Source organism: Cinclus cinclus, chromosome 4 (genome assembly GCF_963662255.1).
Source record: "Cinclus cinclus chromosome 4, bCinCin1.1, whole genome shotgun sequence".
Lineage (NCBI taxonomy): Eukaryota > Metazoa > Chordata > Aves > Passeriformes > Cinclidae > Cinclus > Cinclus cinclus.
In genome coordinates this window covers 70,360,511-70,388,154 of record NC_085049.1, presented here as the reverse complement: position 1 = coordinate 70,388,154, position 27,644 = coordinate 70,360,511, and the positions used below count along the sequence as shown (strand labels likewise).

Sequence of the window (27,644 nt, the reverse complement as noted above, 5' to 3'; positions counted from 1 at the left end):
TTGCACACTGGGATGAAATGATCCAGGCAACCAGAATGCAATGCTTTTGGGATTTGACACCCTAAACTGAATTGTCAAGTGAGCAACATGGGAAAAAAAAACCCAAAGAAAGTGAAATGAAATTGTTACATTTAGCCTTGGAGCCACTGTGTTTTCCAGGGAGTCAGTGTGGAAGCTCCTTTCCAGCTACTTTTCTGATTATAACCACACTTCCAAACACTACAGGGACGTGCTCATACTCTACAAGAAAGGGGCAGGTTTGAGATGCAGCAAAGACAGAGGTTCCTCATGCTAAGAACATCTCCAAAGCAGCTTTCAACAAGAAAAACTAAAACATACCAGGCAGCATTCAGAGAAGGATTTTTTAGGAGGCCGTGCAGGAGGGGGTGGTCCCTGATCCCACTCCCAGAAGGCCATTGAGTTCTGACGAAGCAAAAGCTCCTCCGATGGCTAAGAGGAGGCAGATGCCCCAATGGCAGAACAGCCAGAAAGAAAGAGGAGACAAAGCAAAAGAAGCATGCATATGATCCACAGCCAAAAAAAAGAAGAAAAGTAAATACATGACAAAGTACTGAAAAGGCTCTGCTGCGATATACACGCATGAGGCACTGTTTAACACATACTTGCAAAGCCCTGTTTGCAAAAATAGCGACAAGCATGTACAAGTGCTGTTTTGCTGTGCTTCCATGAAACATTGTTCAAAGCTATGGTTGAAGAGTCCTCTCATCCACTCGGGTTCCTTTAGAGGGCAAACTCCAACACTGACCAACATCATTCAGAGAGTTTTACCACAAAACAGCGTGAGTGTTATATTTTTGCTAGTGACATACAATAGAAGCATATGGAAAAATCTGGCAGAAAATATTTAATGAAGGATGAGGAACTGAAAAGATGGGAAAGAAATGCATGTATGTGACTGACATTTACAAGATGCATGGGAGTTCCCATGCAAAAAGGCCCCAGAGTCTTAACCTTTCAAATAAGCATACTGTTGTCAGAAATCTATGTAAGAGGAAGGAAAAAAGTTCCTTCAATAAAAAAGGAGGAATCCTGCCTCATTTGCTTCTACAGGGCTGACATTTATTCAAGGACGTGACTTTTCCAGAGACTTTCACCCCGGCCAGAGCTCTGCAGCTGCACTGCCAGGGCTGTGCCATCACCCAGGATCTAAACCAGCTAATAAGCCATTTTCCTGATGACAGTGGGGCTCTCTTGTTCCAAAATAGTAAAAGCACTTTATTTATGCTGCGTGCTTTGAAGCCGTACAGCATCTGCGACAAGCGGAGCAGCATCCAAACGGCTGCAGAGACCCGACCAAACCACACAGTAGCCACGGAACCGCCCCAAGGAACGGGCGCGTTGCTGTCCAAACCTCCAGCTCCTGGATCACAGCTCGTGCCGCCCTCAGATGAGGCCACCCACCTCCCTCATGTCGTTGTCCAGCCCGATGTGCTCCGAGTGCTGCCGCAGGCGGTCCTTCCTCCGCTGCGTGGTGGTGCTGCGGCTGGCCCAGCGGCTGGGGAATCAGAGAGAAGACAAGCGTGAGCAGAAGAAAAGCAGGAGGGAAAGCCCGCGTCAGGAGCTGAGCACATCCAAGGGGTCTGCAGCAAAAGAAGGGAAAGCCCAAGCTTGGACCTGGCGGTAGACGCGGGTGCGAGCTGGTGCCTGACCTCCGCAGGGGAAGGTCTGCTTCACCCGGGAGGTGACAGACCAGCACTCACCCAAGGGACAAAAATCCTGATGTAAACGTGCCCAGCTGCCTGCCAGGGTCTCCAGTGAGAGCTCCCGGTACCTGAACTGCAGGTAGTGCCACAGCATTGATGCCACCACTAGGTAAGTCACTGTACTTCGTTACCCAACAACACTGCTGCATAGGACGAGGTCTGACAAGAACGGTGTCTTAAGCAAAAAAACAAAAGACAACAATTTGAGTAGCAACTTCTACAATTTTGCTCTTTTGTGAGAAGTGCTACTCCTTTCTCTGCTTTCTGTGGTACTTCCAGGAATTATTTGAGACAAACTTCTCATTGCAATTTTAACAACTGTAACCTATGTCTAAAAGTCATAAACAATACTGATGTTCCTGGGATTAGTCATGCTGCTATTTTAACCTTATCAGGGTTTTTTTTTGCATCTGGTTTCTAAGTACCATAGAAAGCTTGTTTTTTTTTCCCACCTGTTCATGTAAGTCTAGTTGAATTTTTCCTCTCTCTACACAGGTGGTATTGGTGAGGACAGAAGCCTCCAGATCCCAACCCCATGTATTTCTGTGTGCACTCCAAACAGAAGCATATACAAATAAAATTTGGGATCTAAGTGTTTAGGAAAGGAGTTTCAGTGGGCAACACAGGCAGATGAATGCCTGGGGAGGAAACCCTTGCACAGAGCTGAACTTGGGATTGGACACGGGCAAAACACTGGGGGTGTGTAGGGAGGGGAATATGACCCAAGAGCAGTGCAGGGAGGTGACCAGAAAAAGGCCTCTGTTTCCAGAGAGAAGGACTTTGCAAATGTGTACATAACTATCTTCACCAGTTCCTTCAAAGTCAACCAAAGACTGAATTTTGGCTCACCACATAGATACAAAAGGAAAAAAAGCCACAGGAAGTGTTGTTTTCAAAGTCAAACTCAAGTCCCATTGTACCTCACAAATAACATCAAGAAAACAAGTACAGAGGAAGAAATCTGGGTCTGCATGTAATTATGGTTTATCACCTCAGTATTCCATATGACAGCACATTTATTTTTAAAGCAGGTTTTGGGGTTTTTTTGTGGCCTCAAGTCTCTGCTAACAAAACAGCCCAATAGGTGTCTGCACAGCAAATGCTGATACCTTATCAGAGGAACACATCACTGACAGAGGTGTCTTTGCACCTCCACAGAAGTCTCAAAAATGTACAGCCCCTGAATTTAATAAGTCATAATTTTAATTTTTTTTTTTTTCAGAAGCAACAGCCAAAGCCTTGTTAGATGACTAAGAGGGGGAAAATAAACCCCTACATTTTAATAATCTCAACAAACAGAAATGCCACAGAAAAGCACTCTGTTGAACAGGGGATAGCAGATATTAATGTGACTTCAGCCAGTTGGCTCTGTAGACCTTCCATTTATTGCAAGCCAGGACCATGTTTATATTTAACACAACATAATGCAAATAACAAACTTCAAATTTAAGTTATAGATCAAATAATACCCCATATCATAGTTTTCTGCTCTAATTTTTATGGTTATTTTCTGAATTCTAGACAGAGCTTGGATCCATCTCCACGTGTCTTTCTGCATTTACTGGGAGTGAAAGAATTGCTTTAAGTGTCCTTTAGGGAAAACATCTTGCCAAAGGTGAAAACAGAACAAAAGCCACAGAATAATTACAAAATAATACACAACCATTAAAGCATTTTCAGTTCATTCCAGATCTGTATTTCATCCGGGAGATGGCACAGAGCATTTTCCAGATTATTAATCAGAACTATTTGAATGTTTTAATCATACAAAAGTGAAGATCGTTGGATGTTTATGAAAAAAAAAAAAAAAAAAAAGACCGCTGCTCATTAGCTGGAGCAATTAGACACAGTGAGCTGCATGTTCCCTCTTTTCCAAACTCTAAGTTGAGGAAGAGGAGCTATTGAGTTGTTGTGTGAGGTCTGTGCATTCAGATGCTGCTCTGAATCTCTCTGGACAGTTTTGTGAACATCTAACAGTAGATAAATAGGATTAAGCAGCTAAATCTTTTCAAGCCTTTTCTTTACTGGGGCGCATACGATTTCCCCAAAACAATGCTTTAGTATTACAATAACCATTCCCTCTCCTCACAGTGACTGCATTTTAAATTGCTCTTCCTCCCTCTGCGCTCACTTGAAGTGATTTGAGGGGGGATAAAAGCCCCAGTGGTCACACCAGGTCCCCATGGCTGCTGAAATCCCGTGTGGGTACCTCTGCTGGCCCTGTCATCAGCTGCTGCTCTATTCACACCCCAGCCCAGGTGCTGCCAAAGCAGCAAGGAAAGCTGCTCTCTCTCCAGCAGCCCTTTGCTTGTTGTCAGCCCTTAGACTTGGGTTTTTCAGATAACCACTGCTGCCCTCTCCTTGACTTGAGGAGATGAAGCCCTCCTTCTGCTCAGCCTGGATGCTGCCCAAGCACTCCCTGACCCCAACAATGCCTTCTCCCCTTTAGCTTTTTGCTGGCAGGGCCATGAGCACGGACTACTGGCATGTTCAATTTATTCCTCACAGTGGAGGCATTGCTACAAGCACCAGGTCTCTGGGAATGGAGCAGACACAGCTCGGGTGCGGTGTTGCAGGGAGCCCAGGGACAAGCTGCCTCCATGGAGAAGTGGGGAAAGGCTCATCTCAGTGTGTCTGCCTGTATCTAACTCCTATATCCACAGATGAATGCTCCTCACCTCTAGGGACTGTGGAAAAGCAGTGATATTTCAGAGGAGGGACCACGGAAGACTGTGCTCAGTTCAACATACAGAAATGAAGTACGGCACCTCCAACTAAGACCTTTGTAACATAAAGGCAGTCAAGTCAGTACCATTTAGTACCAAATTAGACACAGCAAGCACAGGCAGAGGTTTGCAGAGGTTGGAGGGAATGTAATGGTGACATTTGAAACATCCCATGTTAAGTATCATCTTTTACATTTCTATAATAAAAGAGGTGAGGCAGCCAGCAGCAAAGCTGCACTGTCAGAAACAATCTAGCGAAAGAGCAGCTCGCACCAGGGACTTGCCATTCTGTACTGCAACCATGTGTACATATCTCTTTCTTCCCCTACTTTCTCCCCAGCCCCCCTTTTTAAAGCTCCCTGGAGAAATGAAGAAATTATGTCTTCCCAAATCAGACATGGGTGCAGCAGGCAAGCATTATACTGCAAAACATGACCATGCTGCCAGAGAACTTCTTTCTCAGATGGATTTAACCAAAATTGCCATCACCGTGAAAATCACTATTGTAACTTACAATCTATTTACAGTGATAACAGAGAGGAGGAAGGAGACAAATGCACTTGTTTACAGGACAGAACCTAAATCTCCTCATATGCACCATCTCATGAGGCAGGCTGCTATTTAGGTCTGCAAATCATGACAACCCCCATTCTACCTGTGTATGTCCATCAGAGGAGTTATCTGAGTTTCTGCATTCACAAATTAGCCTGCAGCTGTACTGCAGCCTCCACCAAACCTGCCTAAAGCATGCACACATTAAACACACAGTCTGCACATGCAAACTCCTCGGGCTCAGATGTACTTTGTGTGGGATTCCACAGAGGTTCCAAGTGCGATACACACGACAGACCAAACAAGAGAAGGAACGTTGAAACTGAGCTCCACCTGATCATGGATGGACTGACAGTGTGAATCTGTTCCACAAACACTGCTCCATGGTAAGGAGAATGAAGGCTTAGATGGAGACTTCTGCACCTTTTCCATCTCTGCCATAAGGTGGAACAGGAAAGCCTTGAAACTGCTCATTGGGTGGACAAAAATTAGTAAAATGCCTTAAAGAGAGTGGCCTTGCACTGACAGGCTTTTTCATCAGTTTACATGAAAAGAGTTGCTATTAAAGGGTGGCAACTGTCATCCTCTGCAAGGAAGAGCTGTAGTGAATTGCCAGCATCACCTCTTAAGCCCTGAGGAACCACTGTCCTATGAGGTGTCTGATGTGCAAGTCCCTTGAGACAGGAGTACTATTCCGGGCAGAGCAAATGGAATAGCGGATGCAAAGATTCAGTGCCCATTTTCCCCTGTCAGCTTCAATTCTGCACAGCTGTGTTAAAATGACATATTAACTCAAAGAAGCTAATTGCACTTTTCCTGCCTTGCACCAGTTCAGCAGAGAATCAGTAGCTCGGGAGACTCACCCATCAGGCTCCAAGTCACCACAGCATGTATTTCTGAAACTGTTTTTAAGTACAGATTGTCAGCCACACTTTATTCTTGAAAAGGAATGCATTTGAGCACATTCGTTGCACCCATCAGTGGTTTGTTACATTAGGTTACCTGAAGTATAGTAACTGCTTGGTTCAGATTTTCTTACCTGAAAGGCGAGCTTTTTACTACTCACAAAATTTAAATAACCTCAGTGCTGCACAGGGATGGCTCATTGCTGACTCATTTCATGCTCACCTAGATGCACTGCAGACTCTATATTACTTGTAATTGTTAGGCTTGATTAAAAAAAAGAAGGTACCTTCATTTAACACAGCCTTAAAACAGTACCCCACAGACAGGGGGGTAATAAAAGGCCATATAATATGAAGCACCCATTAAAAGAGAACGACCATTTGTTATACAAAAAAAAAAAAATTAGTTAAAACCAGAACAAATTCTGTCATCACACAGAGATACATCAACCCCTTACTGTTATATATACATAGTATTTCCTTTAAAATCATTAGCTGATGCTAAATGCTAGCAACAAGCAAACAGGAGTCCTGTTTAAAAATGAGGAGAACCATAGTCCCAGGCAGATAAACCATGCACACTCCCCAGCCTGAAGGAGGGGGCTGAAGATTAAGACCACAGGACAGTGCCTACACAAGTCATGTCATAAAATGGAGCACAAAAATGAACCAATTCCATAGACTCCTAGCACATGGGTTTCCTAAATAAATACTGACACAGTGGTCAGGTCAGCAAAACACAGCTCGGGAACAAATGTCTGGAGAAAGCCAACAAATAACTTCTGAAATCTGCTTCATGGGTAAGAGCAGCACATCACTCAGCAAAAGCCTGATGTTAGAGGCCAAGAACAGATGGATCTGTGCTTGAAGACTTGGACTGTGCCCTGCTTTGGGGACTGCTGCAGGAAAGGTAGGACACAGAGGACAGACAAAAGCACAAAACTCACAGGAAGCTGGGATGCAAGTGAAAGGGCTCAGGTGATAGAAGTGGCCAGGGCAGGAAAGAGGAAACAGGCTGGTCAGGAAAGTAAGCAAGGACGGAAGCAGGGCTCCAATAAAAAAATGGTGGGGGGGAGCAGGTCAGAACAGAGAGGAAGGCAAAAAAGGGTAATTAACACCATTTTGTAAACGTGTAACAAAGCAAACCCTTCTTTTGAAAACCAAAATAAACAAGAAAAAAAATCCATTCAGTTGTTCTTTGAAGGCATTCAATACAAATTGCCAGAATGCAAATATACTCCCATGCTTGGGAATCACTGTTTTCCTCTGCAATATTTAATCTCATTTATCAAGCTTCTTAGTACAAATTAAGTTACAAGGTAATCAATTAGATTGAAAACACAGCTTGTTTCATTGTTTTAATTTTGCACTGTAAGCATATTCCCCCTAATTTTAACAATTAGCTAATCAGAAACCATGAAGTGTTTATGCAGCTTGGCTTTTTGTCATTCAAATTCCACTCCTGCAAATGCACCAGCCACTAGAGTCCCCAGCTACAATTTTAAAGCCTGGCAGAAAATACAGGCAAGAAAGGAACTCAGAGAAACCACAGTGTGGTGCTGGGGTTTGAGAAAGGAAATGAGAGCTCTGGAAACCACAGCTCTTTTCCAGAATAACAAACAAACAGCCTGGGGGACTGCAGCCTGTTTTCTCCTGGGATGCTTTCTAGGAGGACTTCTGCAGCAGCTGCTGCTTTACACGGTTAGAGCAGCGTGGAGGGGATGCTTTTGTACCCAGAGGAAGCTGCAGCTGCTTTCTGTAGGTTCAGAAGGTTTTCCCATGATGTGGGGGATGCATCAAAGGCAGGGAGCACAGAGGGAGTCCCTAAAGTGGTACATTGCTGCCTGATAGGAAGGAGGACAGAACTGGGTGGGGTGTATTGGTTTGGGTTTAGTTTAAATTGTTTAAATCACATAAAGGATCTAGAACTGAAGCTAGAAGTGTTTATTGTCTGCATTATATTTGTGATTTAGAGACAGCATATTACACATGTAACAACCCAGTAACTGATAGAGGTATCTTCAGTGCTCCTCCTGCTCACAGGAAGAGCTAGATAACATTATGAGCTCTGGTGATATATTTGTCAGTTTATCAGCCCAGAAAGGGAAGCAATACATCCCTGATTGCTGGCCACTGAGGATGTGTTTTCATTAAAACAGCTTTGAATTGGTTTATTTGCTACTGTCCAGCAACAACTGACTGCAACATGGGAATTATTCCCCATTTCCCACAGGTACACTTCCATGCAAAATTCAGGACAAAATTTGCTGTGTAAGACTGAAGCCTGCAAAAATAATTCTCATCTACACAGCAATATCCATTGCATTAATTTTATAAACAGCTACACCTGAAGAGTCTGGAAATGCAGCTGGAATGTTCTCTTACCCCACACCCATAAGCAAAGCTCCAGTCCTGTAAGTAAAATGTAACTTCAAGAATCATACACTGGGAAATTCAGATTAATGGAAAGCTATACTTCAATTGATTTTGCACTCAGAGGAGTCATGCTGTATTTGCAGAAAGCATGGAAAAGCTGTTCTATACATGGGTGTAAAATCAGCTGAAATACATGTCCTAAATGGGAGAGAAAGAGTCATCTCAGCTGCTCACATGAAAACCAGGAAAAAGAAAGATATAAACAGATGGTCTTGAGATTTTCCAATTACAAGCCTTTTTGGCAACGTACAACTGGGGGAATTCCAAACATTTGTCACTTTGACATCGCTTTGTGGTCAGTAATGGGATTTTGGTACTTACAAATTCTGAAACATGCTGCAATCTAAATAAGAATTATCACTCAAGGAGTTAAAGCCATTTTAGAACAGGTACCAGTCTAACAGAAGCAAATTTCAAAGGGCATAAGGAAAACTGTTTTTAAGTGATGCTTATTCATAGATTCACTAAGATTTTTGCAATAGAGACAGAAGATATAAGCAACTTTAGGCAAGCTGGGCACACTCACACTGTTGCTTGACACTGTAGAACTGAAACCCACCCATAAGGATAACAGGCAGACTGCTAAACACAGCATCTCACAAGATGAAGAAATCCTCCCTTCCTCAAAGGACCATTACCCATACAATTATTCAATTCTATGTTTGCAGGAAGACTGAAAAGAAAGGAACTTTGAAATATGCGTTCCTCCTTGTTGGTTGGTCCTGGGTTTTTTAAAATTTCTTTTAAGGAACTCCATTTCTTTAAAATTCAGTGCTTAAGGATATCTTACTTTATCTTATCATTTGCCAATCTTATTCCTAGCAGGTTATTAAAAAGGGCTTAGCTAGCACTGGTATGCACAAAAGGTGTATAAATAGAATTGAATGGGCACCCCATGCAGAAGCTCAGAGCATTGTGTGTGCATGCATGTCTAAAACAAGAGGTAGCTTTAACATTTGGACAATTGTAGCCTTTGAAGCTCTTGGATTTGCCTGTGCTCCCACATTTTGACTTCCAGAAACTAAAACTGAGGGCTTCAGCTGACAGTTTAATGAGTTTGTGATCAGTGATGCACAAATACTTCACTTTTGAAGAGAGAGAAGCCCCTCATTCATGGGTTTTGAAGGAAGAAAGATTAAAAATAAAGGAACTCAGAGCACTTTGTATTATAACTGTAGAGATGTAAAGTGTATCAGTGCTCCAGGTTCCCATGTTACTAAATATAAATAAACCATGTAACAGCATGCTCAATTCCACAGCTACAGGTACCCCTACCCTCCTATCAAAGTGCACCACAGAACCTTATCGGAGTCAAAAAAGAAACCCAGGTACAGAACCACATACTTTCCACCCTCATCAAGCTAGTCTTCCAGGGAATTCCAATGTGGCAACTGAAAGAGAGCTATAAAAATCTCTGGGTGGTGTAATAACAGCTAAAGAAAAGAAAGGAACTGAGTGGACACTAATTTCATCTCACATGATGGCGTGAAGGTTTCAACACCAAAATTTCTTTCATAATCTGAATGTTGGTTTGAGTTCCCAAATTACTGTATTCAGTGCAAAACAATTAATTTGAAACTCATAAGAGCAAACACAAAACAAAAACTATGCTTGAGAAGACAGAGTACTTAGCACTCAACAGAAAACAGCAGCGAGGAACAGAGCTAACCCTTCCTGACATAACCCAAACTATGGTTATATTTTCAAAAGTCACAGCCCATACAAACCAGAGCAGCTCTTGGGTTCATCAGACTGATTACAGGCCATCCAAAATTAGGACTTCTGTTCAATTATGCGAATTACTTTTATGAGAAACCTGTTTTTAAATCCAGAAAACAAAACCCGTGCTTACTTGTTATTGGTGGGTCCCGTTGCCAAGACATCCGACTGCAGCTTTGGGAAAAACCCTTGTTCGTATTTCCCTTGGCCAATCTTCATATCGAGCAGATGAGGGTGGATGGCTGTGTGGTCAATCTTCATCAGCCTCTGCTCGATGGACTGGGCTGCAGGTGACAGTCACAGGTGAACAAGCTCGTCACGACCCGCCCGAGGGCTCACGCTGTCACAACAGCAGTGCTCATGCTCACGCCCCTGGAAACCCTCTAGGAAGTTAAACAGGGACCTCAGACACAGAAATCTGCCACTCACAGAGGTGAGGAGACACTTGTGCTGCAAGTTTTCTAATTTTGCTTTAAGTTTCTTTACCCCACACAAGGAGCACTGGTGCAAGCAAGCTAGCTGTTAAGCAAGCAGTTATTTACAGGAGCCTACATTAGGAGATGCATTAGGAACTGGCAAGAGCAGTGCAACCTTTCCCTGAAATTCCTTGATTTGTTTCTTCTTCAGCAGAACAGAGACCTCCAAGGCCAGCTGCAAGCCCTGTGGGACTGGGCACCCTGCTTAGCCCCAGACGTTCCCTGGGCAGAAGCATGGCAGGGGAACAGCTGAGTTTTGCAAACATCTGGGACTAGAGAATTATCCTCCTCCTGAAATTAGATCTGCCTTTACTGGATGACAGGCCTTCAAAAAGCATAGCTAACTGTAGCAAGGTCTGAACAGCATCAAGAGGATGAGCAGATTTTTGGAAACAGGGATGGCTGTGGTAAGATGGGAGAGAGCTCCCCAGGAATCTCAGCTCCACTGAGACTAAAGCAGTGCAATCCTTTCCTTCGTGGACTTGAGGGTTTCAATCTCAAACCTTGAGCAGAAAGAAAATAAAACCTGTCACCCTCTTAACTTGTGAAGAACTTGGGAAAGGAGGTGTATGGGCAAATTCAGCATTTAATTAGCAACTTTAATATTCGACTCTTTCTAGCCCATCTATTAACAGGCAGGCCTGTTCTTTCAGCATATCACAGCTAGTGAACACATATGCAAAATGTGGAAGCTAAATCTGTTTTCCATTTGTTAAGAACAACGTAGAACTAGTTTCATATTTTCTAAAACTGTGATGGGAAAGAAGCTGTCACAAGATTTACAAACATTATCATTAGAAAACTCAGCAAATATTTTTTTCCCCTCTAAAAAAAATCACTTTGTATGGTTCCATTTTGGAGAAAAGGAGTGGGTAGTGTGGGGTCAGAGGATTTGAAGGGTTCTCAAAACAGTTAAACAAACAGGTGCTGGATCAGTGCTGGGGTCACATATACTGTGAATGGCAAATATGAAGAAAAATTGGTATTACTATCAGTTTGCTGCTTTTCACAAGACAGAAAATGAGGTTCTGGTGCCACAATATCTGCCAAAACTAGACGCTGAATAGACAGCTGACCTGCAAATTAAAATTGGGTTTAGACAGAAAAAGTTAGAAATAGAAATCTGTGTCTGTTTGACATGTTTATAGCAAGCAAAACACTGAAGGAGTTAAACCAAAAAAAAGACCCATGAGAAATGGGTTTGCCCTATCTTACTAATACGTGTCCCAACAAATTTAGGAGTATAATTTCGCTGCATTACTTAGAAATTAAATAAACACTTGCACAAGCACTAAATAAGAAATTCAAGTATAATTTGAGAAGGCATCCTGTGACAGTAAAGGAAAAAAATTCCAAGCCTTCAGTACAGCGTACTGTTCATTACCACAGAGCATCTATTGCTGGAGGTACTAAATATGCTACACAGGATTACATCCCCTGCTGCTCTAACCAAATGGTGTAAGGCAAAACAACATCTTTTTATGGGAAGGGGGAGACAAGGCCAGTGGAGCAGACACCAGGGCTCAACTCCTCAGTGTGGCTGGCACTGGTCCCACCACCAGGGTGAAGGAAAGCTCTCCTGGCAATGGCACGGGAGCTGCCTGCAATGAGAAACTGTGAGCCAGTTCCATTTGGGCTTGGCTTGATTTTATTAAAGGCACCAGCCCGGGAGAGCTCAAAGGGAAGGTAAAGGCTCCTGCTGTTTCTGGTGTTTAAGAGCTCTCTAAAGGTTTTGCTTAGATGAGATAAGGACACTGCTGAGTCCTCCTCAGGTAGCTCCAGGACTTCCTCATCAACTGCAACACTCAGATGACTGAGGAACTATATTTCTTGGTGGCTGACATTGTACCTTTGAATATTTTACCAGCCTGTCTGAACATACCTGCTTCTTTCAAAGTGCTGCATTTCTGGTAGTTGGATGTCCGCAGTGCAGGGGCCCTGACATTGTACAGCCTTATTTTCTCAATTCGGGAGTCAAAAACTCGCAGAAAAGGGTCCTTCTCTTCCCACTGGGACATTATCTTATTGTCTATGAAGGTTGCAAACATCTGTGTTTCGATGAAGTGTGAAAGGAATGGGAGGTAAGGCTCAGGTTGGTCCGAAAGGAAGGAAGCCTGAAACACAGAAGAGCTCATTAGTGCCACATTCCTGCCCAGCCATCCTTCGGCAGAGAACTGATCCAGCAGCCAGCAGGAAAGCTTGGACAAGGCTTCCCCCACCACAAAAACACCTCTCAGAGAGCTGTGAATCTATCTGCAAAGGGGTTTGTTTCACAACTGTAAGAAATAAGCAGTCGGGGAGGCTTTGAGACGGCTGGAACAAAGGGAATATGGAGTCACTGAAGTAGTGCTCACGCTGCCTGCTTTTCCAGAGCAGCCTAGCAGCTCTCACCCCTAGGAATAAACCCTGTGAAATGCATGGCAGACTATCACACGTGCCCCTTGGGACCTCTGGGTGTCCTTGCCTGGGACCACATCACTTATTAAGGCGTCACACATATCGAGGTGTGCACACTGCTCTTCAGGTGATGCTCTTCTGTGATGTTACACAGGGCAATTAACCAGGAGTATCCAATTAGAATTTACTGTGCCTCTAAGTCTCTAACTGAGCTTTGAAAACCCTAAACTTAACAGCCCATTTTATTGCAGAAGCACTAGCAGAGATTGACTAAACAACCCCAAGCTTTTGAATGCTGCACTGCTTAATGCCTGAAAACAAACAAACCACTAAAAGGCACAGAAGCATTTTTTTTTTAAATCAAAAACTGACTCAGATCAGCATTTAGTGTGTTCCTCACTGTTCATCATTTTAACCTTTTCCTTAAAGAAGGACTTGTATCTGAAAATGATAGAATGCTATCTGCTTCGTAGGGTCACTCAGCAGCTGTGCAAGCTTCCCAACATTTCCCACTCCTTTTGCTATGCCCCCATTTCTTTATGTCCCCATTTCTAATCTCGAGGGATTCCTTTTCCCTCTTGTGCATACACTCCAATAGAGTCATAGCAATACTCTCAAAGTGATAACCTTCTTCAGAACAATGTTACCCACTACCAAAAACCTCTACCATGAAATTAGGAAAAATGAAAGACTAGATTTGTTTTTTTGTCTCAAGTGTGCACCTCTCCTCCCAACAAAAAAGAAAGAAAGAAAAACAAGTCAATTTGCATTGCAACCCTTCCACCAAGCCCACGGGAGCAGCCCCATGAGCTGGGCAGAAGCCTGCCAGCTTGGTTTGTACAAGCCAGGATGGCTCTGAACAGCTCAGTGGATGTGCTCTGATTTACTCTGGCAGGAGATCTGGCCCTGTGTAATGGAAATGGACAAATCTCTCAGTGAGGCAGATGAGGAACGGCAGATTAAAGAGTACCTAGGCTATATATACACAAATACAGCCATCCTCCCGCCCCCTTTTAGATGGAGACACGAACACATCTTTACTTTGTCAAAGTTCTGCATTTGTTCCCTGTTTGTCAGCCACGAGTCCATGTCGGGGGCAGCCTGGATGACGAAAGCCTCGTAGTCTGCGAACATCTGCGTGAAGCGGTTGGCGAAAACCTCGCGGAGCTGCACGTTCAGCTTGTAGTCCCTCAGCTCCAGCTCCTCACACGACAGCTTCCCGTCCTTCTCCTCTGCGAGGGGGCTGGTGATGGTCATTTTCTCCATGGTCACGCCCGTTCTCTTGGCCAGGGCTTGCAGACAGGCGATCGTCTCGTTGCCTTTCAGCAGCTCGTACATGTTGAGGGCATTGCTGGGGATGTTCCCATTCTTCTTGTCGTTCACCAGGTCACTAAGAACCAAGTTCTTGAGTTTGGTGGCGCTGTCGCTGCAGTGCAGGTTGCCTTCTGGAGGGATCCCGTGCTGCAGGAGAACCTCAGAGATTTCCTGGATAAACTCCAGCTTGTTGGGGAACTGCGGGAATTCCTCCGGCAGTTCGATGAAATGGTTATCGATGTCTACAAAGCACAAGTTTGCCTAAAATACAAACAGAAGTCTCAAAGTGGACACTCAGCACTGAACTGGTTCCTTTGTGATGTAGCCTTTTCTCCCAGGGAAAGGGAGAAACTTTCTGTCTCTCTTCCAGACAGAAGGGTAAGTGCACATGTCTGCAGGACACTTTAGCTGGGCTGCCTAGCCCGTGACACTTCAGACTTCAGTAAGCCTGAGGGTCAACTGGATGACAGAGGGCTCCTGGCCCTCTCCTGCTCCCCCAGGACACGAAGACCCCAAACTTTCCACTGCAAAGATTTCATATACCCTCCCAGAGGAGCCAAGGACACACCACCAAGCAGGAAGTGCAGCACCACTCCTTAGCCCATGTAAATACCCTTTGTGTGAATTACTGCATCTCACAGGCACATTTACCTCACCAGGACCCAACTGCAAGGAGCCTCTGCAGCTGTGCTACCAAGAAATGAGATGTTTAACGTGAAAGCTAAAGCTGCTTCAAGCAAAACTACAGAAGAGGGTCCCATGGAAATCCTTTGGGATTATGTCTGAGTACAGCTGGTCCACTAGAGGCCAAGTCTTATTTCCCCACTCCCCTGACCCCTTGTTTCCATGGAGGCTTTTAATATTGGCAATTCCTCTGCCTAAGACTTGAAGAGAGTGCTCTTAGCTTTGCTATGAATGGAGATGGATCTCAGCCTGTAAGATTAAAGCTAAGTGAAGACATTAATCTAGCAGAGCAGATACTTTTACTAGGAAAGTGTCAATGGAGGGACAGAAGAGCCCCACATAAAAATTAATTACATTGCAAATGCACCCTCTGGAATAATAGCAGAATGAAAAACAGTAATTGATCTTCTGAACGGCAGCTTACATCTGAAATTCACTGTCTGAGTGCACTGAGTAAAATCTTAAACCAGGTCAGATTCCCAAGGTGCTGAGCTCTGATGCATTTTTCCTGGCATAAAACTGCAGAACAAGAGATGCAGAAAACCCATAGGGCAGCAGCAGGTCTTTGTTAGCCTGACTTGGCCATTAGCACAGCTCCTCTGCCTTCTCCCAGGTTCTTTACTTCTTACCAAATGCCCTAGACTAATCTTCAGATTATGTGAAGATAAATGAATTATTTTCCTTCATTTTTGAAAAGGTTAATTTTCAGCAGGGCAATACATTCCACAGCAAACATGTTTATAATATACTGGATATTTCAGGGACATGTTTATTAACATTAATCACCTTTCACATAGATACTTTAAAGGGTATTAGGATTAATTCAGTAAAGCAGAAGTGTCCCTTCAGCTTTTTCATATTAAATTTAGTCTGTACAAAGAAAAGCATTTCTTCATACCAAATGATTTGCTTTATTTAACTATGCAGCTATTACACAGTTGTGGTATGTGTCAGTACAGTTCTTTAGCTCAGGGACTGCCTTCTTATCTATCAATATTTCATTTCAAAGGCTTTTTAATTTCAGCTCTGCATATCATTTACAAAATTTGAAAAATGAGATTTGGATTCAGAAAACCCTTGGGGGATTGGTCTCACTTCTCTCTTCAAAAACATCTGATGATTAAAGTTAATGCAGGGAGATTAGTAACCTTAAGACAGCATGATGGCCAGTTGTTAGAATTTTTATCTCTAACAAACAAATGGTTTATACTTGGAGCAAGAGCTTGAAAAGCTAGCCCCTGGCCTGAACAATAAAGGAATGCTGATGTGAATAGTACTTCATTACTGCTTGCATTCTGAGGGATTTTTTTTGTTGTTGTCTGGAGGAATTTGAGATTCAAGATCTTCCCTGTTCAATATGTCTTCTTTCTTTCTCTCTCTCACGGTTACTGGGCCTGTGGAATTCATAAATGCTGGTATTTTTCACTCATTTGTTAAACATCGTGGAGGGGACAGATTCCACCCCACTCTTCTCTCCCTGGTGATATCTGTTATTCCAATGATACCACAATATCAAATACTGTCACATTAAAATTTCAATTTAAAGAAAATGACAGCTTAATCTGCTACCCAAACGCGTGTGACTGATGATTTTTAAAATCACAGTTATTATGTAATATTAGAATCGTTTTACTGAGGAGCAGAGTAGGTAACAGCTTTGTTCCCACACCAGTGCAGCTTGCATGTGCTTCAGCCCCTGTATCCATGAGGTAAAACCTGATTTGCTGTTCCATGCCACCGAGGGTGACTCAGTCACCTTCATGCAATTCGGAAAATAGACCTTTATTAAAAATTGTATTACCCCTGCCCTGTGTTTACCCCTCCACTTCCACATAAAAACTCCCACTCCTGCATTTTCTCCTCTGCTGCTGCTCCCATCTGCCTTCTCAGTCAGAGCAGGTATTTGGAAACCTTAAGGACTCTGCCCCCAGGAGAGTCCCCTCAGCACAGCCACTGGCAGGGGATGTTACTACTGTATGAACAGGTACCTTTGGGGTTCCCATTGATTTTAAGAAAAAAACCTAAGTTTAAAAGCACATGTCATGCTCTGGTTCCAGTCACCATCTGGAATGCAGACAGGTGAGCCATATCCCAAAGACTTTGCTGTATGGCCAGGTGAAAATGTGAAGCAGTTTTAATCACCTTTGTTACATTTTAAGGAGAAAAAAATCTCTATTTCACTCTCTACCACCACCAAGGATTTAGCCCTGAGATTAAGAGGATGACCTCTCCTTCCTTTTTTTTTCTTCCCCCCTTTCTAAGTGCTTCATGGGCACAGTATTAATGCAAATCTGGCTTGTTTGAGGCCAGGATGCTGGTCTAGTAATAGAGCAGGAACACATGGGCTCAGCCATAGATGGAATGGGGTTGGCAGGACAAGGGCAGGTTTACACCAGCGAGCAACTGCACTTGAGATGCAGATCCATCAAGATCCTCCCCAAATGAAATGCTCTTTAGCCCTCTGTCAGTAGGACTGTGCCGCTGACTGAGTAACAAAACCTGCTGAAATGTGTGATGGGCAGGGAAAGCCAACAAACTTTCAGCTTTGTCACAACAAACAGCAGAAGGAGAAGCATTTCGAAATCAAAACGATAAGATGTACTCACTAAATTCAGAAATGGACCAAGGAGGGCTGTGGAGACTTCTCGACTATCTCACTCCTGCTGGCCATCAGTCTGAGCCAGAGAAGCCTCCTAACACCAGGCATTATTTCCCAGCAGTAACTCACACAAACATTAAAAAGGCATTAGAGGATAGCAGCCCCAAAGGCGGACACTGACCTCCTGAGGCAGCTCCAGCTTGGAGCGGTCCGTTCCCTCCTTAGACTGCAGCCCCATCAGGTAGGGAACAGGAGCATCCAGGAAATGCAGGAGAGAGGCAGGAAGGATGGGGACGTACACATGCTGCCACTGAAATGGGAACAGCAGCGTCGTGATTCCCTCTGCCACCGTCATCAGACGCTGATAATCTAGACGTGGGAGAGAGAAAGCCAGAATTGAATTATCTCCCTGTGTTCTGCTCTTGAGATCTGTTTGGCAAGGACACCAGCGACAAACAAGACAGAAGCCGTGTTTACGTGATAAGATGTTGTTTGGAAAATAAGACAATACTTAAAAATCTTAAACATTATTTAATCTGTTAAAGCTCATTCCTCCCATAATGAAACTGCTGAGCATAGGTATTCATACTGTATCTAGATCTATTCTGTCATTAAATTAATTTATTAAAAAGATACCAACAGTTCTGTCTCTAGTACAGGATAATAATACCCTAATTCCATACTAAGCATGTATTTTTGCATGGGAAGAAGAGGAGAAAGACATGAACTTCAAGGAAACATTGTGGTTTCTTGCTTGCTCCTGCCTGCCTGCTTTCTGCTCCACTTGCTACTATTTCCAAAGCTGAATGTACTTTCCAGAAGAGTTGTCTTGGCCACATACCAGCAGAAGTTTACAGTCCCTAAGTATATAAAAGCAATGCTTTTAAGTTAAATTCAAACAGAAGCCTAACATAAATTTAGTTCTCAAATATATTCTGCGTAGCAAATATATTTATATTATGTTACTTTCCCAAATTTGTACTTAACCCACATTGCTTTGCAATATTTTGATTTTAGTAAGCACATTGTGAATTATTTTTTAAATTAAAATTCATTTTGGCCCAGCTGAGCTGGATGTTTCAGAACTTGGGTAAGAGCAAATTATTTTTCAAATATCCAGCTGGCATGATGCAATACCACAGGCTATTTATTAATATAAATGAGTGGGTAAATTGAGAACACATTTTTAAAATAAATAAATAAAGCACATACTGGTCTTAATGAGATGGTCATCCTTACAGCAAATCTCAAACTGCAGACAATCCATCTGGAAACAGGTAAAGACTCCTGGGTTTGTAAGCTCCATGGTTTTGTCCAAACCCAAGCCTCACCAGTGCCAGGCGAGTCTCACAAACTCTGGCTTGAGCAACCAAAAGATTTTCCCTCTCACAGAGGGCAGCCCCAGATCCTGGGTAACATTTGGGTTGCTGCCCATCTCTCCTAATCCTCCCTGCCCCACTCCCAGAACTGAAAGATGCATGTCTGAACACCCTGGTTCTGAGTCAGGTGAGCAGGCTGTTTCCTACTGCCCCACTGACTGCTTTTCCCTGGAGAGGAGCCCAGCTTGACCCTTCCAGGCCCTGAACATCAGCCCGAGACCTTGGCAAACACCAACAACAGCAAAAGCGTTGTCATCTGACACTGCTCGGCTATTAGGGGGTCACTGGGAAGATGTTCTTGAATAAATATGCAAATTACAACAACAAATTGCATAACCCATTCTCCTTGCTAGCACCTCTCAGTGGAAAACCAGCCACTATCTGCAGAAGGTCACCTGGCAGGGCAAAACCATTTTTCATCTTGTCTAATAGCTATTCAGTCAGTCTTCAAAATTATTTTCATGCATACAAGTCAGTCTCAAAGTCACACCTCTGAAAAATTGCCCAGCTACAGTCACTTACGAATCCCTGCCCATGCAACAGTCTGTAGTTACACTTGTGCATTCCCTGTCTTGTTGAGGAGCACTTACACAAACTCAAGTTACAATACCTACTGGAGAGGCTTAGGAGTCTCATAATATTTCATAACCCTGAAAGCTTTAAAGATTAAAAAAAAAAAAAAAGGAACAAATAGAGAAAGCAGCACATCTTAGTATGTGAAGTGCCTTCAAAGTCTGTTTTGATCTACACAGCCACATGAAGAAACAGGTCTTGGCAAAAAGTTGTGAGGATCTTTTTGGAAAAGGGCATTAAACTCTGGAAATGCATGCTGACTTTTCACTGGTGCTACCAACATGGTCACTAGCACAGATTTTGTAACCAATTTGCTATGAGAAAAGCTGTTTAAAAAGCCCCAAACAACTAGTGATGACTAAATTATTAGGCTGTTGCCATCTAGCAATGCTTTAAGTGATTAGCAGATTAAAAAACATTTATGTACCCAGAGGTTTTGACTGAAGAGAGGGAAGTTCCAGTTTACTCCAGAAAAATAGCATTTAAAAAAATCTGTAAATATTTTCTTTTTGTTATCTGTTTAAAGAAGTCAGAAACTCTAGTTACTTTTTATGTACTTTCAAACCTGTACAAGGTTAGACACCTATCACCTAAAGCCTGAAATAACATTTGATGGAGAGATTCTTGTACCTATCATCATTTGAGGGAAGCTTACATGGTTACTGAGGACAACCTGGAAACAGGGTATTGAGGAAATGGCCTTAAGTTGTGCCTGGGGAGGTCTATATTGGATATTAGGAAAAATTTCTTCGCTGAAAGGGTTGCTCAGCATTGCAACAGGCTGTCCAGGGAAGGGGTTGAGTAACCATCCCTGGAGGCATCTAAAAGACATGTAAATATGGCAATCAGAGACATGATTTATTGGTGGGTTTGGCAGTGTTAGGCTTACAGCTGGAGTTGATAATGTTCAAGGTCTTTTCCAACCAAAGTTATTCCATGACTCGCCATGTTTAGAGGTCCATCTCTAATTTTTTCACAGAACATTTTCCAAGAGAAACTGCTTGAGGAGGATAACCCCAGGGCAAAGTGGTCCCTGGGGCTTCTACTGCAACCACTGCCTCCTAACAGCTGAGCTGGATTTGGTGCAGGGTTGTCTCTCGCACAACCTTCTCACTAAGGGAAGGAGAGGGCAAAAGAGTCAAGCTCAAAGACCCTGGATCCACCTCCCTTTCCTGGCACCATCTGCTGGGGGCCCTTGGCCAAGTACCTCAATTCCCTGTGCAGGACATGCAATGGCTGCAGGGAGCTGCTCCAGTGCAGGCTGGCACCTGTGCTGCTCGAGCACCACGATCAGCCACGCGTTACCCAGGTGTGCCAACATCCACATGGCCCACTAGATACAGTGCTTAAAATGCACACCCTGAGATGCTCCTGTAGGATTACCAGTTGCTGTTTTCTGCTGGAGATGGAAATGGTTTCAGCACTGGAACATCAATTCCCTACAAGTGTTTTTCTGAAAGAGGACAAAACTTGACAATTTTTTTTTGTCTTAATGTTGATTTTCCGTAACACAATAACAGGACAATAATCAATAAGAAATATCTATCCCAAAAACCTTGAAGTTCAAACACAGGCAGTGACTGCAAAAAACAAAACAAAATAATTTTCATTATACATACTGGGGAAAGAAGCTCCAACACATTAAGCAATTCACAAAGCTCAACATAAAAATTACTTTTCCTGCCACCAAAGAGTCTCCTATCTTAAAATCCTTCCCATGCTGCAGCACAGCAAAACCAATATCCTTTGAGGAGGCAAAAAGACATCAGTGCTATCCCTGCCCCAAAGAGCTAAGACCACATTTAGGTTCTACCCCCAAAACAGATTCAAATCTTTAGTCGTAATCAAACAGAAGAGAATTTCACCTGGAACCTTCTCAGCAAATTCCCAGTCACAGGAACTCTGTGTATAAAGCATGTGTAAGAGCACACTCACTCATTCTCCCCAGAATTGGCATTCCTGCTGGGAACAGGGTACTGTTATTCCAGTTTCCACACCTCCAGCCCTCCTGATGAAAGCACAGCTTGGCTGTTTTCCAGCTCTCTGTTCCAGTAACCTCCCAAAGGTAGGGCAGAGAGCCTACCACAGAGCTGCAGTCACAGCCTGCATCCTCTCAATCCAGTCCAAGCCTTTAAAAATAGACTTCTTCATTTTCCTTTTGAAGTCTCACCTGACATACAATTTGAAAGCACTTGGAAGCATTTGAAGAGATTGAGTTACCTGGACACCACCTCCTTTCCTCTACTGCTTTTAGAACATGCATAAAGGATAACTGCAGCGTTGCAAAGCCACATATTTAAAAATGTATCCTGAAAGACGATAACCAGACGACGTATTCTCAAAGAGTACTTTATCAATATGCACAAAACAATTGTCTTTAAACAAAAAAAAAACCCAAACCAACTACAGAGGGAGAAAAAAATTCAATTAACCTGAATGAATAGCTAATTCTTTAGAGGGAAACACCCGAACAGGCTTTAAAACACTTTTTGTGGCCAACAGTTTTTCCACATGCTACCTCTTCGGTCCAAGTATTATAAGCAATTGTTATTAAACTGCCTCTTTTTTTTTTGTCACAAGATATGAATTAGATGAACCAGGTATATTGGAGAAACTGGAAAATAAAATTATTTTGCTTTGAGCTCTGAATATGAGTCAAGAACAGCTCATAACCAGACCTGTCTTGGGTCTGGGTACCTTCAGATCTGTAATGTTTATATATAGCACACTGCAGATGAAAAACGAAATCTGAAATTCACATCAGAGACAAAAAATGTTTATGAAAGCAAAGATTTTCAAATCAGATCTCAACAGCTCCACAGAAGCAGCACACACAAGTGCTGCAGACATCAAAGTGCCCTGGAAGCTTCCACCTTTCGTCTGGTTTGCTTGCTGGCAGCCGTGACAACTGACAAGTCAGTTCTGGTGACTTTTAAGAAATGTTAAGATAAAACCCACAAAAATGGTGCAGGAAATGTTTATTCACTACATAAATCACCTTGCAGCAGTGCTGCATCCAGGGAACCTGGACAGCTGCTGTGACATGGGGCTGTAACCAGCAGACTGTCCTGAGGAAATGACCTCTGGCATCTCAATGTCCTTCCATCCCCAAAGGAAGGGTGGATTTACCAGTGAGTGACACAGCACACCAGCTATATGATAAAAGCATATGAGTGGCAATTCATGCAAATACGAAAATACATATTTTCTTAAGCAGAAGGGTCAAGACAAGCCTGAATGAAATTGCCTGAAGAGTTAGCCTCTCAAACTGGGGGTCAGCTCTGCCCCAAGGGAAACATCCCAAGGCCAATATTCACCAAGGCCAATTCTTACCCTTTTACCTTGCTGGCCAACGCTTAATATAAAAAGCTTCTTCTTCAACACATTTCCATTTATATAATTTAACTATGTCCCAGCCTGCCAGCAGTGGTTCAGCATAAATTAATTTATGATTAAGAGCCACCTCAAGAATTAGCTCCCATTACCAGCATGGTTAAGTCTCTGAGAGGAGGGCAAAAAGTCTGTGACAAGGCTTCCAAGGTGCCAGCAGGACACATGAAGGTGTTCCTGAAGACACAGAGAGCTCCTTGCCCTCTCCTGTGGCTGCTGGGGCAGAACAGGCTCCCCAGCCAGCAGCAAGATGATGGGGAGGACACAAGAGTCCAGCAGGGAACAACAACTTTGCTCCAGATCACTTTAGACTGCCACATTATTTATCTGGCATTTGCCATAACTGCGAATGTAAAGGCCTAATTTAACTTTATTCCCCTCATTCTGAAAAGGTAAAGATGTTTCATGATGGAAAAAAATGAGATTCAAGTTACAAAAAAAAAAAAAAAAAAAAAAAAGTGGCGAGGTTTTGGGGTGTGTGTGTGCAGAGTGTTTAAGGCAGGGGCCCCACCTCCCTTGACAGCTCACTGGGAACAGAAACAGGAGTGGGGCTGTGGCACTGACCTGAACCAGCTCCCAAGGCTTTCTTCCAGATCCTTTAAAACATCCCTTTTTCAGGTCACACTGACTTTGGCTAACAAAACTGAGCAACTTCTACTTAAAAAACAATTCTGTCATTTCACCTAACTTGAAAAGGAAGACTATATGCCATTCTCTGATTTCTCTACCCAATCACTTGTCCTTTTGCCAGGGAAACATGCATTGCAGTCTCCAAGTGTAGCTCTACTGAGGCCCTAAACCCAGGTCTCTTCCACAGAACACACAGATTTTGTCCCCATATAATTTGTTCTCTGCAATAACTTCCCACTGATTTGGATGAATATTAGTGTGGAGGCAAACTATTTAAATAATAAATAGAAAAGCAAAGGTTTTCTGTGTAACTATTTGGTATAAGAATGCTTTAAAAGGCCAACACACATTATGCATGTATTAGTTTTTTTAAAATCCACCCCAAAACAGACTTCACAAGAAAGATCTTTCAGACACAATGCTTTCTAGGCAATGACTTTATATATGCATAGTCATTTGCATTATAATTTCTAAGATTAAAAAAAAATAATGCAAAGAATATTTCAATCTTGGAGGGGCAATTACTCAAGCCCTTGGAAAAACAACTTGGAAAATGCTCAAAATTATAATGAGTAGAAACAGCCTAAGCTCTAAGAAGTTTATCTCTGTCTCATCCACACGTTCCCTCTCATGCTGAAATCCCCTCTTAAGGCAGTCATACAAAATGGATTGCTGAGGTTTCCACAGAGCTCACAGTTTAATTCATCTCGGTCCAGCAGTAATCTCACACCAGTGGTGTTTTGTTATTTATCCTTTCCAAACTGTAGTAGCTATTGAAGAGTGGACATAAACAAGACCTTACATCTGCACAGATGCACGGGAGAGCTGTGCTCTGAATCAAGGGAACTTAGAAGAGACTGCAAAGACTGCACCCTGAAGAATTGCAGGGAAAACACATCCAACCCCCTCCTCTTAGTTTTTAAAGCCCAAATGTTGAAAACTTGTCCTATTTAATCTTAAAAATATTCTCTATATGCGAAGGATGTAACCTGAAGCTGCAGGAATTAATGTAGTGAAAGCAATACCAGGTACACCTACACGTACCACCTCTGCAGACCAAAGCTGGCACTTCCCACCAGCAGTGATTGTGATTAAATCCCTGGAAAGCCACACAGTCTCCAGGAACAGTAAGGCCTGATCTCTTCAGCCCTGCCACTGAGGTGCAAGCACAGGTCTCTGCCAGTTACCCAGCTCTGCAGTCCAAAATATATGGGAACAAAGCAAATAAAAAATGAGCTCATCATTCTTTGCTGCCAGTCTCTTCACCCCTCTGGCTTGACCACCACGGCTATAAAGTGAAGTTACAATCCACTACAATCCCTGCATTTCCCAAGTGATGGGGTACCAGCCACCCCTACAACACCATCAAAAGTGCAACTGGACAGCCAAAAATGACTGCAGCAGCCATGGTACAAACAGCCACTCATTGGTCCTGTCCCCAAGGCTGAGCTGTGCCAGACACTCTTGTATCACGCTGGGAACACATCCAGGGCAAGCTGGGAAAAGTCACCCAACACCCTCACCTCTTCATTGACTGAGATGCTTTTGTTAAGGCTGCTGGAAACATTATGCCCCAACTACAGGGTTAAAAATAAACTTTTCCATCCTCAACTCCTAGCTCCCTTGAGAAGAAAACGCTCCAGAAAAAGCCAGTAGAGTCTCTGTGCAACCTTCCTGCCAGCCTTTCGCTGCTGTTATTACCAGCTATGCTCATTGTATGGTCTGGGTTGTGAAACAATTTATATTTTCACTCCACTTTTCAAAGGAAGCCTTTATTCTATAGAAGAACTAAATTTTGTACAAGCTTAAATGAAAAGCTTCCTTTCAACAGGTCTAGGAAAACCACAGAAAAGTCAGCTTACATTTCCCATATATGTTAACAGCAGCTCTCACTGAAATAGTTTATTGAACTGAAGTAGGTTTTGGTCCAGCTCTGATTTCTTGAGTATTACAGGATTATGTCAGTGAACTGTGATGTTGTGTAAATAATGCTGTCTTGCTTGAAATTGCAACCGGAGGATCTTCTACTAATCTCTTGTTGAGTTTGGGAAGGTTGCAGCAAGGCCAGGCCTCTGGAAACAGCCCAACGAGTCCACCCTCCTTAAAGCATGGAAAGCAAAGTGAACTTGCAAAACTCCTCTCCCACTTGTTATTTTGGAACAAGAGATATGTCAGCCAAAGCTTTTTCATCTTTGGCCTTGAAAGAACTTGGGAGTTAAAGAAGTGTTTCTCCCCGATGGATCCCAAAGCTGAAGAGAGCAGATTTCAGAACCTTCTAGGCTGGTTATATCTCAAACTGGAAAATAGCTGCTGTTTTCTTTCTCAGGATTTGCAAGACTGACATTTAAAAGAAGCCTCAGAGCACAATTAGCCAAGCACTCAGCTAGCAGGGTATGCCAAAACTGAGGCTTTGCACTTGCCCTCCACTCCACATTCTTCACCTCTGGGAACCAGCATTACGCTGCTATTTACATAATCACAGATTTCCCTAATACAGCTATACACTTTCCACCATGCCCCATCAAATGGTGTCTGTGTTAGATAGGCAAATAAAAGTCATGTCAAGGACATCCCCAGATTCAGGAAGAGAAGAGAAGAGAGGGGGGAGAAAAAATTCTGAAATTTAAGGTGGAAAGGATTACTTCTCACTATCTCACTTTTCTTAAAAAAGACCCCCTACACAATGAAACCAAACAAACCCTTAAATTATAGCCAGTAACTGGAAGAACAACATTTATCTAACTTCTGGTGGACATGAAGGCTGAGTCAACATTATTTAGTAGATATTTTGTATCTGTCTCAATGACTGTTACAAAAATAATACATATATGGGTTGCTCTCCACATGCACAAAGTATTATTAAAATGTAAACCGACAGGCACATTTTTCCTAATGCTACTATCTTTCAGTGAGAAAGAAAAAAGAAGAAAATCTTCTCAGTTCTCAGTGAGTCCATAAGCAGGGACCAGGGTGGGACTGATGAGCAGGGATGGGTGAGAGGCATTTCAGTGGTGCTGCTGTTTAATATCAAACCCCAGTGCAAAGTGGCAAAGGCAGCACGATTCAAATCGAGGAAGAAAGGGGATAAGTGCACACACAGAAGCAGGAGGGAGGGGAAAAGCAGCCTAATCAAAACTAACAGCAGGACTTCTGCTCACACTTCAAACTGAGAGAAGATAAAACCTTTCATTTTCAGTTCTTGAAAGCAAACCCCTGGAGTCCATGTGGAGAAGAGCTCTGCAAAGAACTATCAATCCTTTGAATTCAGTCATTTGCAGAAGTAGTAACCTTCTTCCACCTCCCTGAACGTTTTCCCCCCATTCGCAGTCACTTAGTTATCAGCACTACCATTACACACTCCCTGACCTTTCCTTTCATATGACAAACCCAAGCGATCCCTTCTGGAGCCTGAAGGTTCATTATCCGCACTCATTTTAGACCGTTTCCCATCCTCTCTCCCCCCTGCTCCATTTCAAGCTGGCTGCTGCTGCTCCAACCGCTTCTCTTCAAAAGCCTAGGTATTCAGCATCTTTTCCTCTTTTCACTAAAAGGCACGTGTACCTCCTGGCTCCAGGTTTTTCATCCTCCTCTGATGAAACCAGTCCCCCCACCCCCAAAAAACTTTCCCTGAGGCATATTTTCCTAATTCAGGGTCAGAATCGCAGATGCTATTTGGGAACCCAAATTACATGGACAGGCTTCCAATGAGACTTAGAGGAACACCCAAAAAGTCTGAACATCCCCTTGAAAGTCAGCAATAAAACTTGAACTTGACATGTTGGGCACCCCAATACCACCAGGGCCAGACACCCAGCAATCAGCATCCTAGAGGAAACAGTAATAGGCGTGTAAAATCCCAAAGCATGCTCAGTACTGTCAGGATTCCCCAAACCTGCAGCAGAGTGTTGCACTATTACAGAAAGACACAAACGTAAGAGAAAAGGTTTTCAAAACCAGATTTTCCAGAGCTTGCTGGCACACTTCAAGATGGAACAGGGACAGTGCTGTGCAAGGAACTTGTGCCAATGTTTGGCCAATTGGAATCTTAGTGTCTCAAAAAGAAGCACCAGCATCCTTGTCAGCAACGTTTCCAAACACCTCAAGCAGGACTAAAAAGGAATGACCTGTAGCTCCACTCAG

General features: G+C 43.1%; 1 protein-coding gene across 3 annotated transcripts in view; it reads right to left on the bottom strand.

Moving 5' to 3' along the window:
- DENND5B (DENN domain containing 5B) overlaps window positions 1-27,644 on the bottom strand; it is a 100,752-nt gene that overhangs the window by 19,311 nt on the left and 53,797 nt on the right. For 2 of the 3 annotated variants that reach the window (XM_062491533.1, XM_062491534.1), the window contains 5 exons: window positions 17,714-17,901; window positions 13,977-14,510; window positions 12,421-12,652; window positions 10,196-10,346; window positions 1,423-1,516 (listed from right to left, as the gene is read on the bottom strand). In XM_062491533.1, the coding sequence (XP_062347517.1) occupies window positions 1,423-1,516; window positions 10,196-10,346; window positions 12,421-12,652; window positions 13,977-14,510; window positions 17,714-17,901 (1,199 nt within the window). Of the gene's footprint in view, window positions 1-339; window positions 451-1,422; window positions 1,517-10,195; window positions 10,347-12,420; window positions 12,653-13,976; window positions 14,511-17,713; window positions 17,902-27,644 lie in introns of all 3 variants that reach the window. The other variant, XM_062491532.1, reaches the window with a different exon arrangement.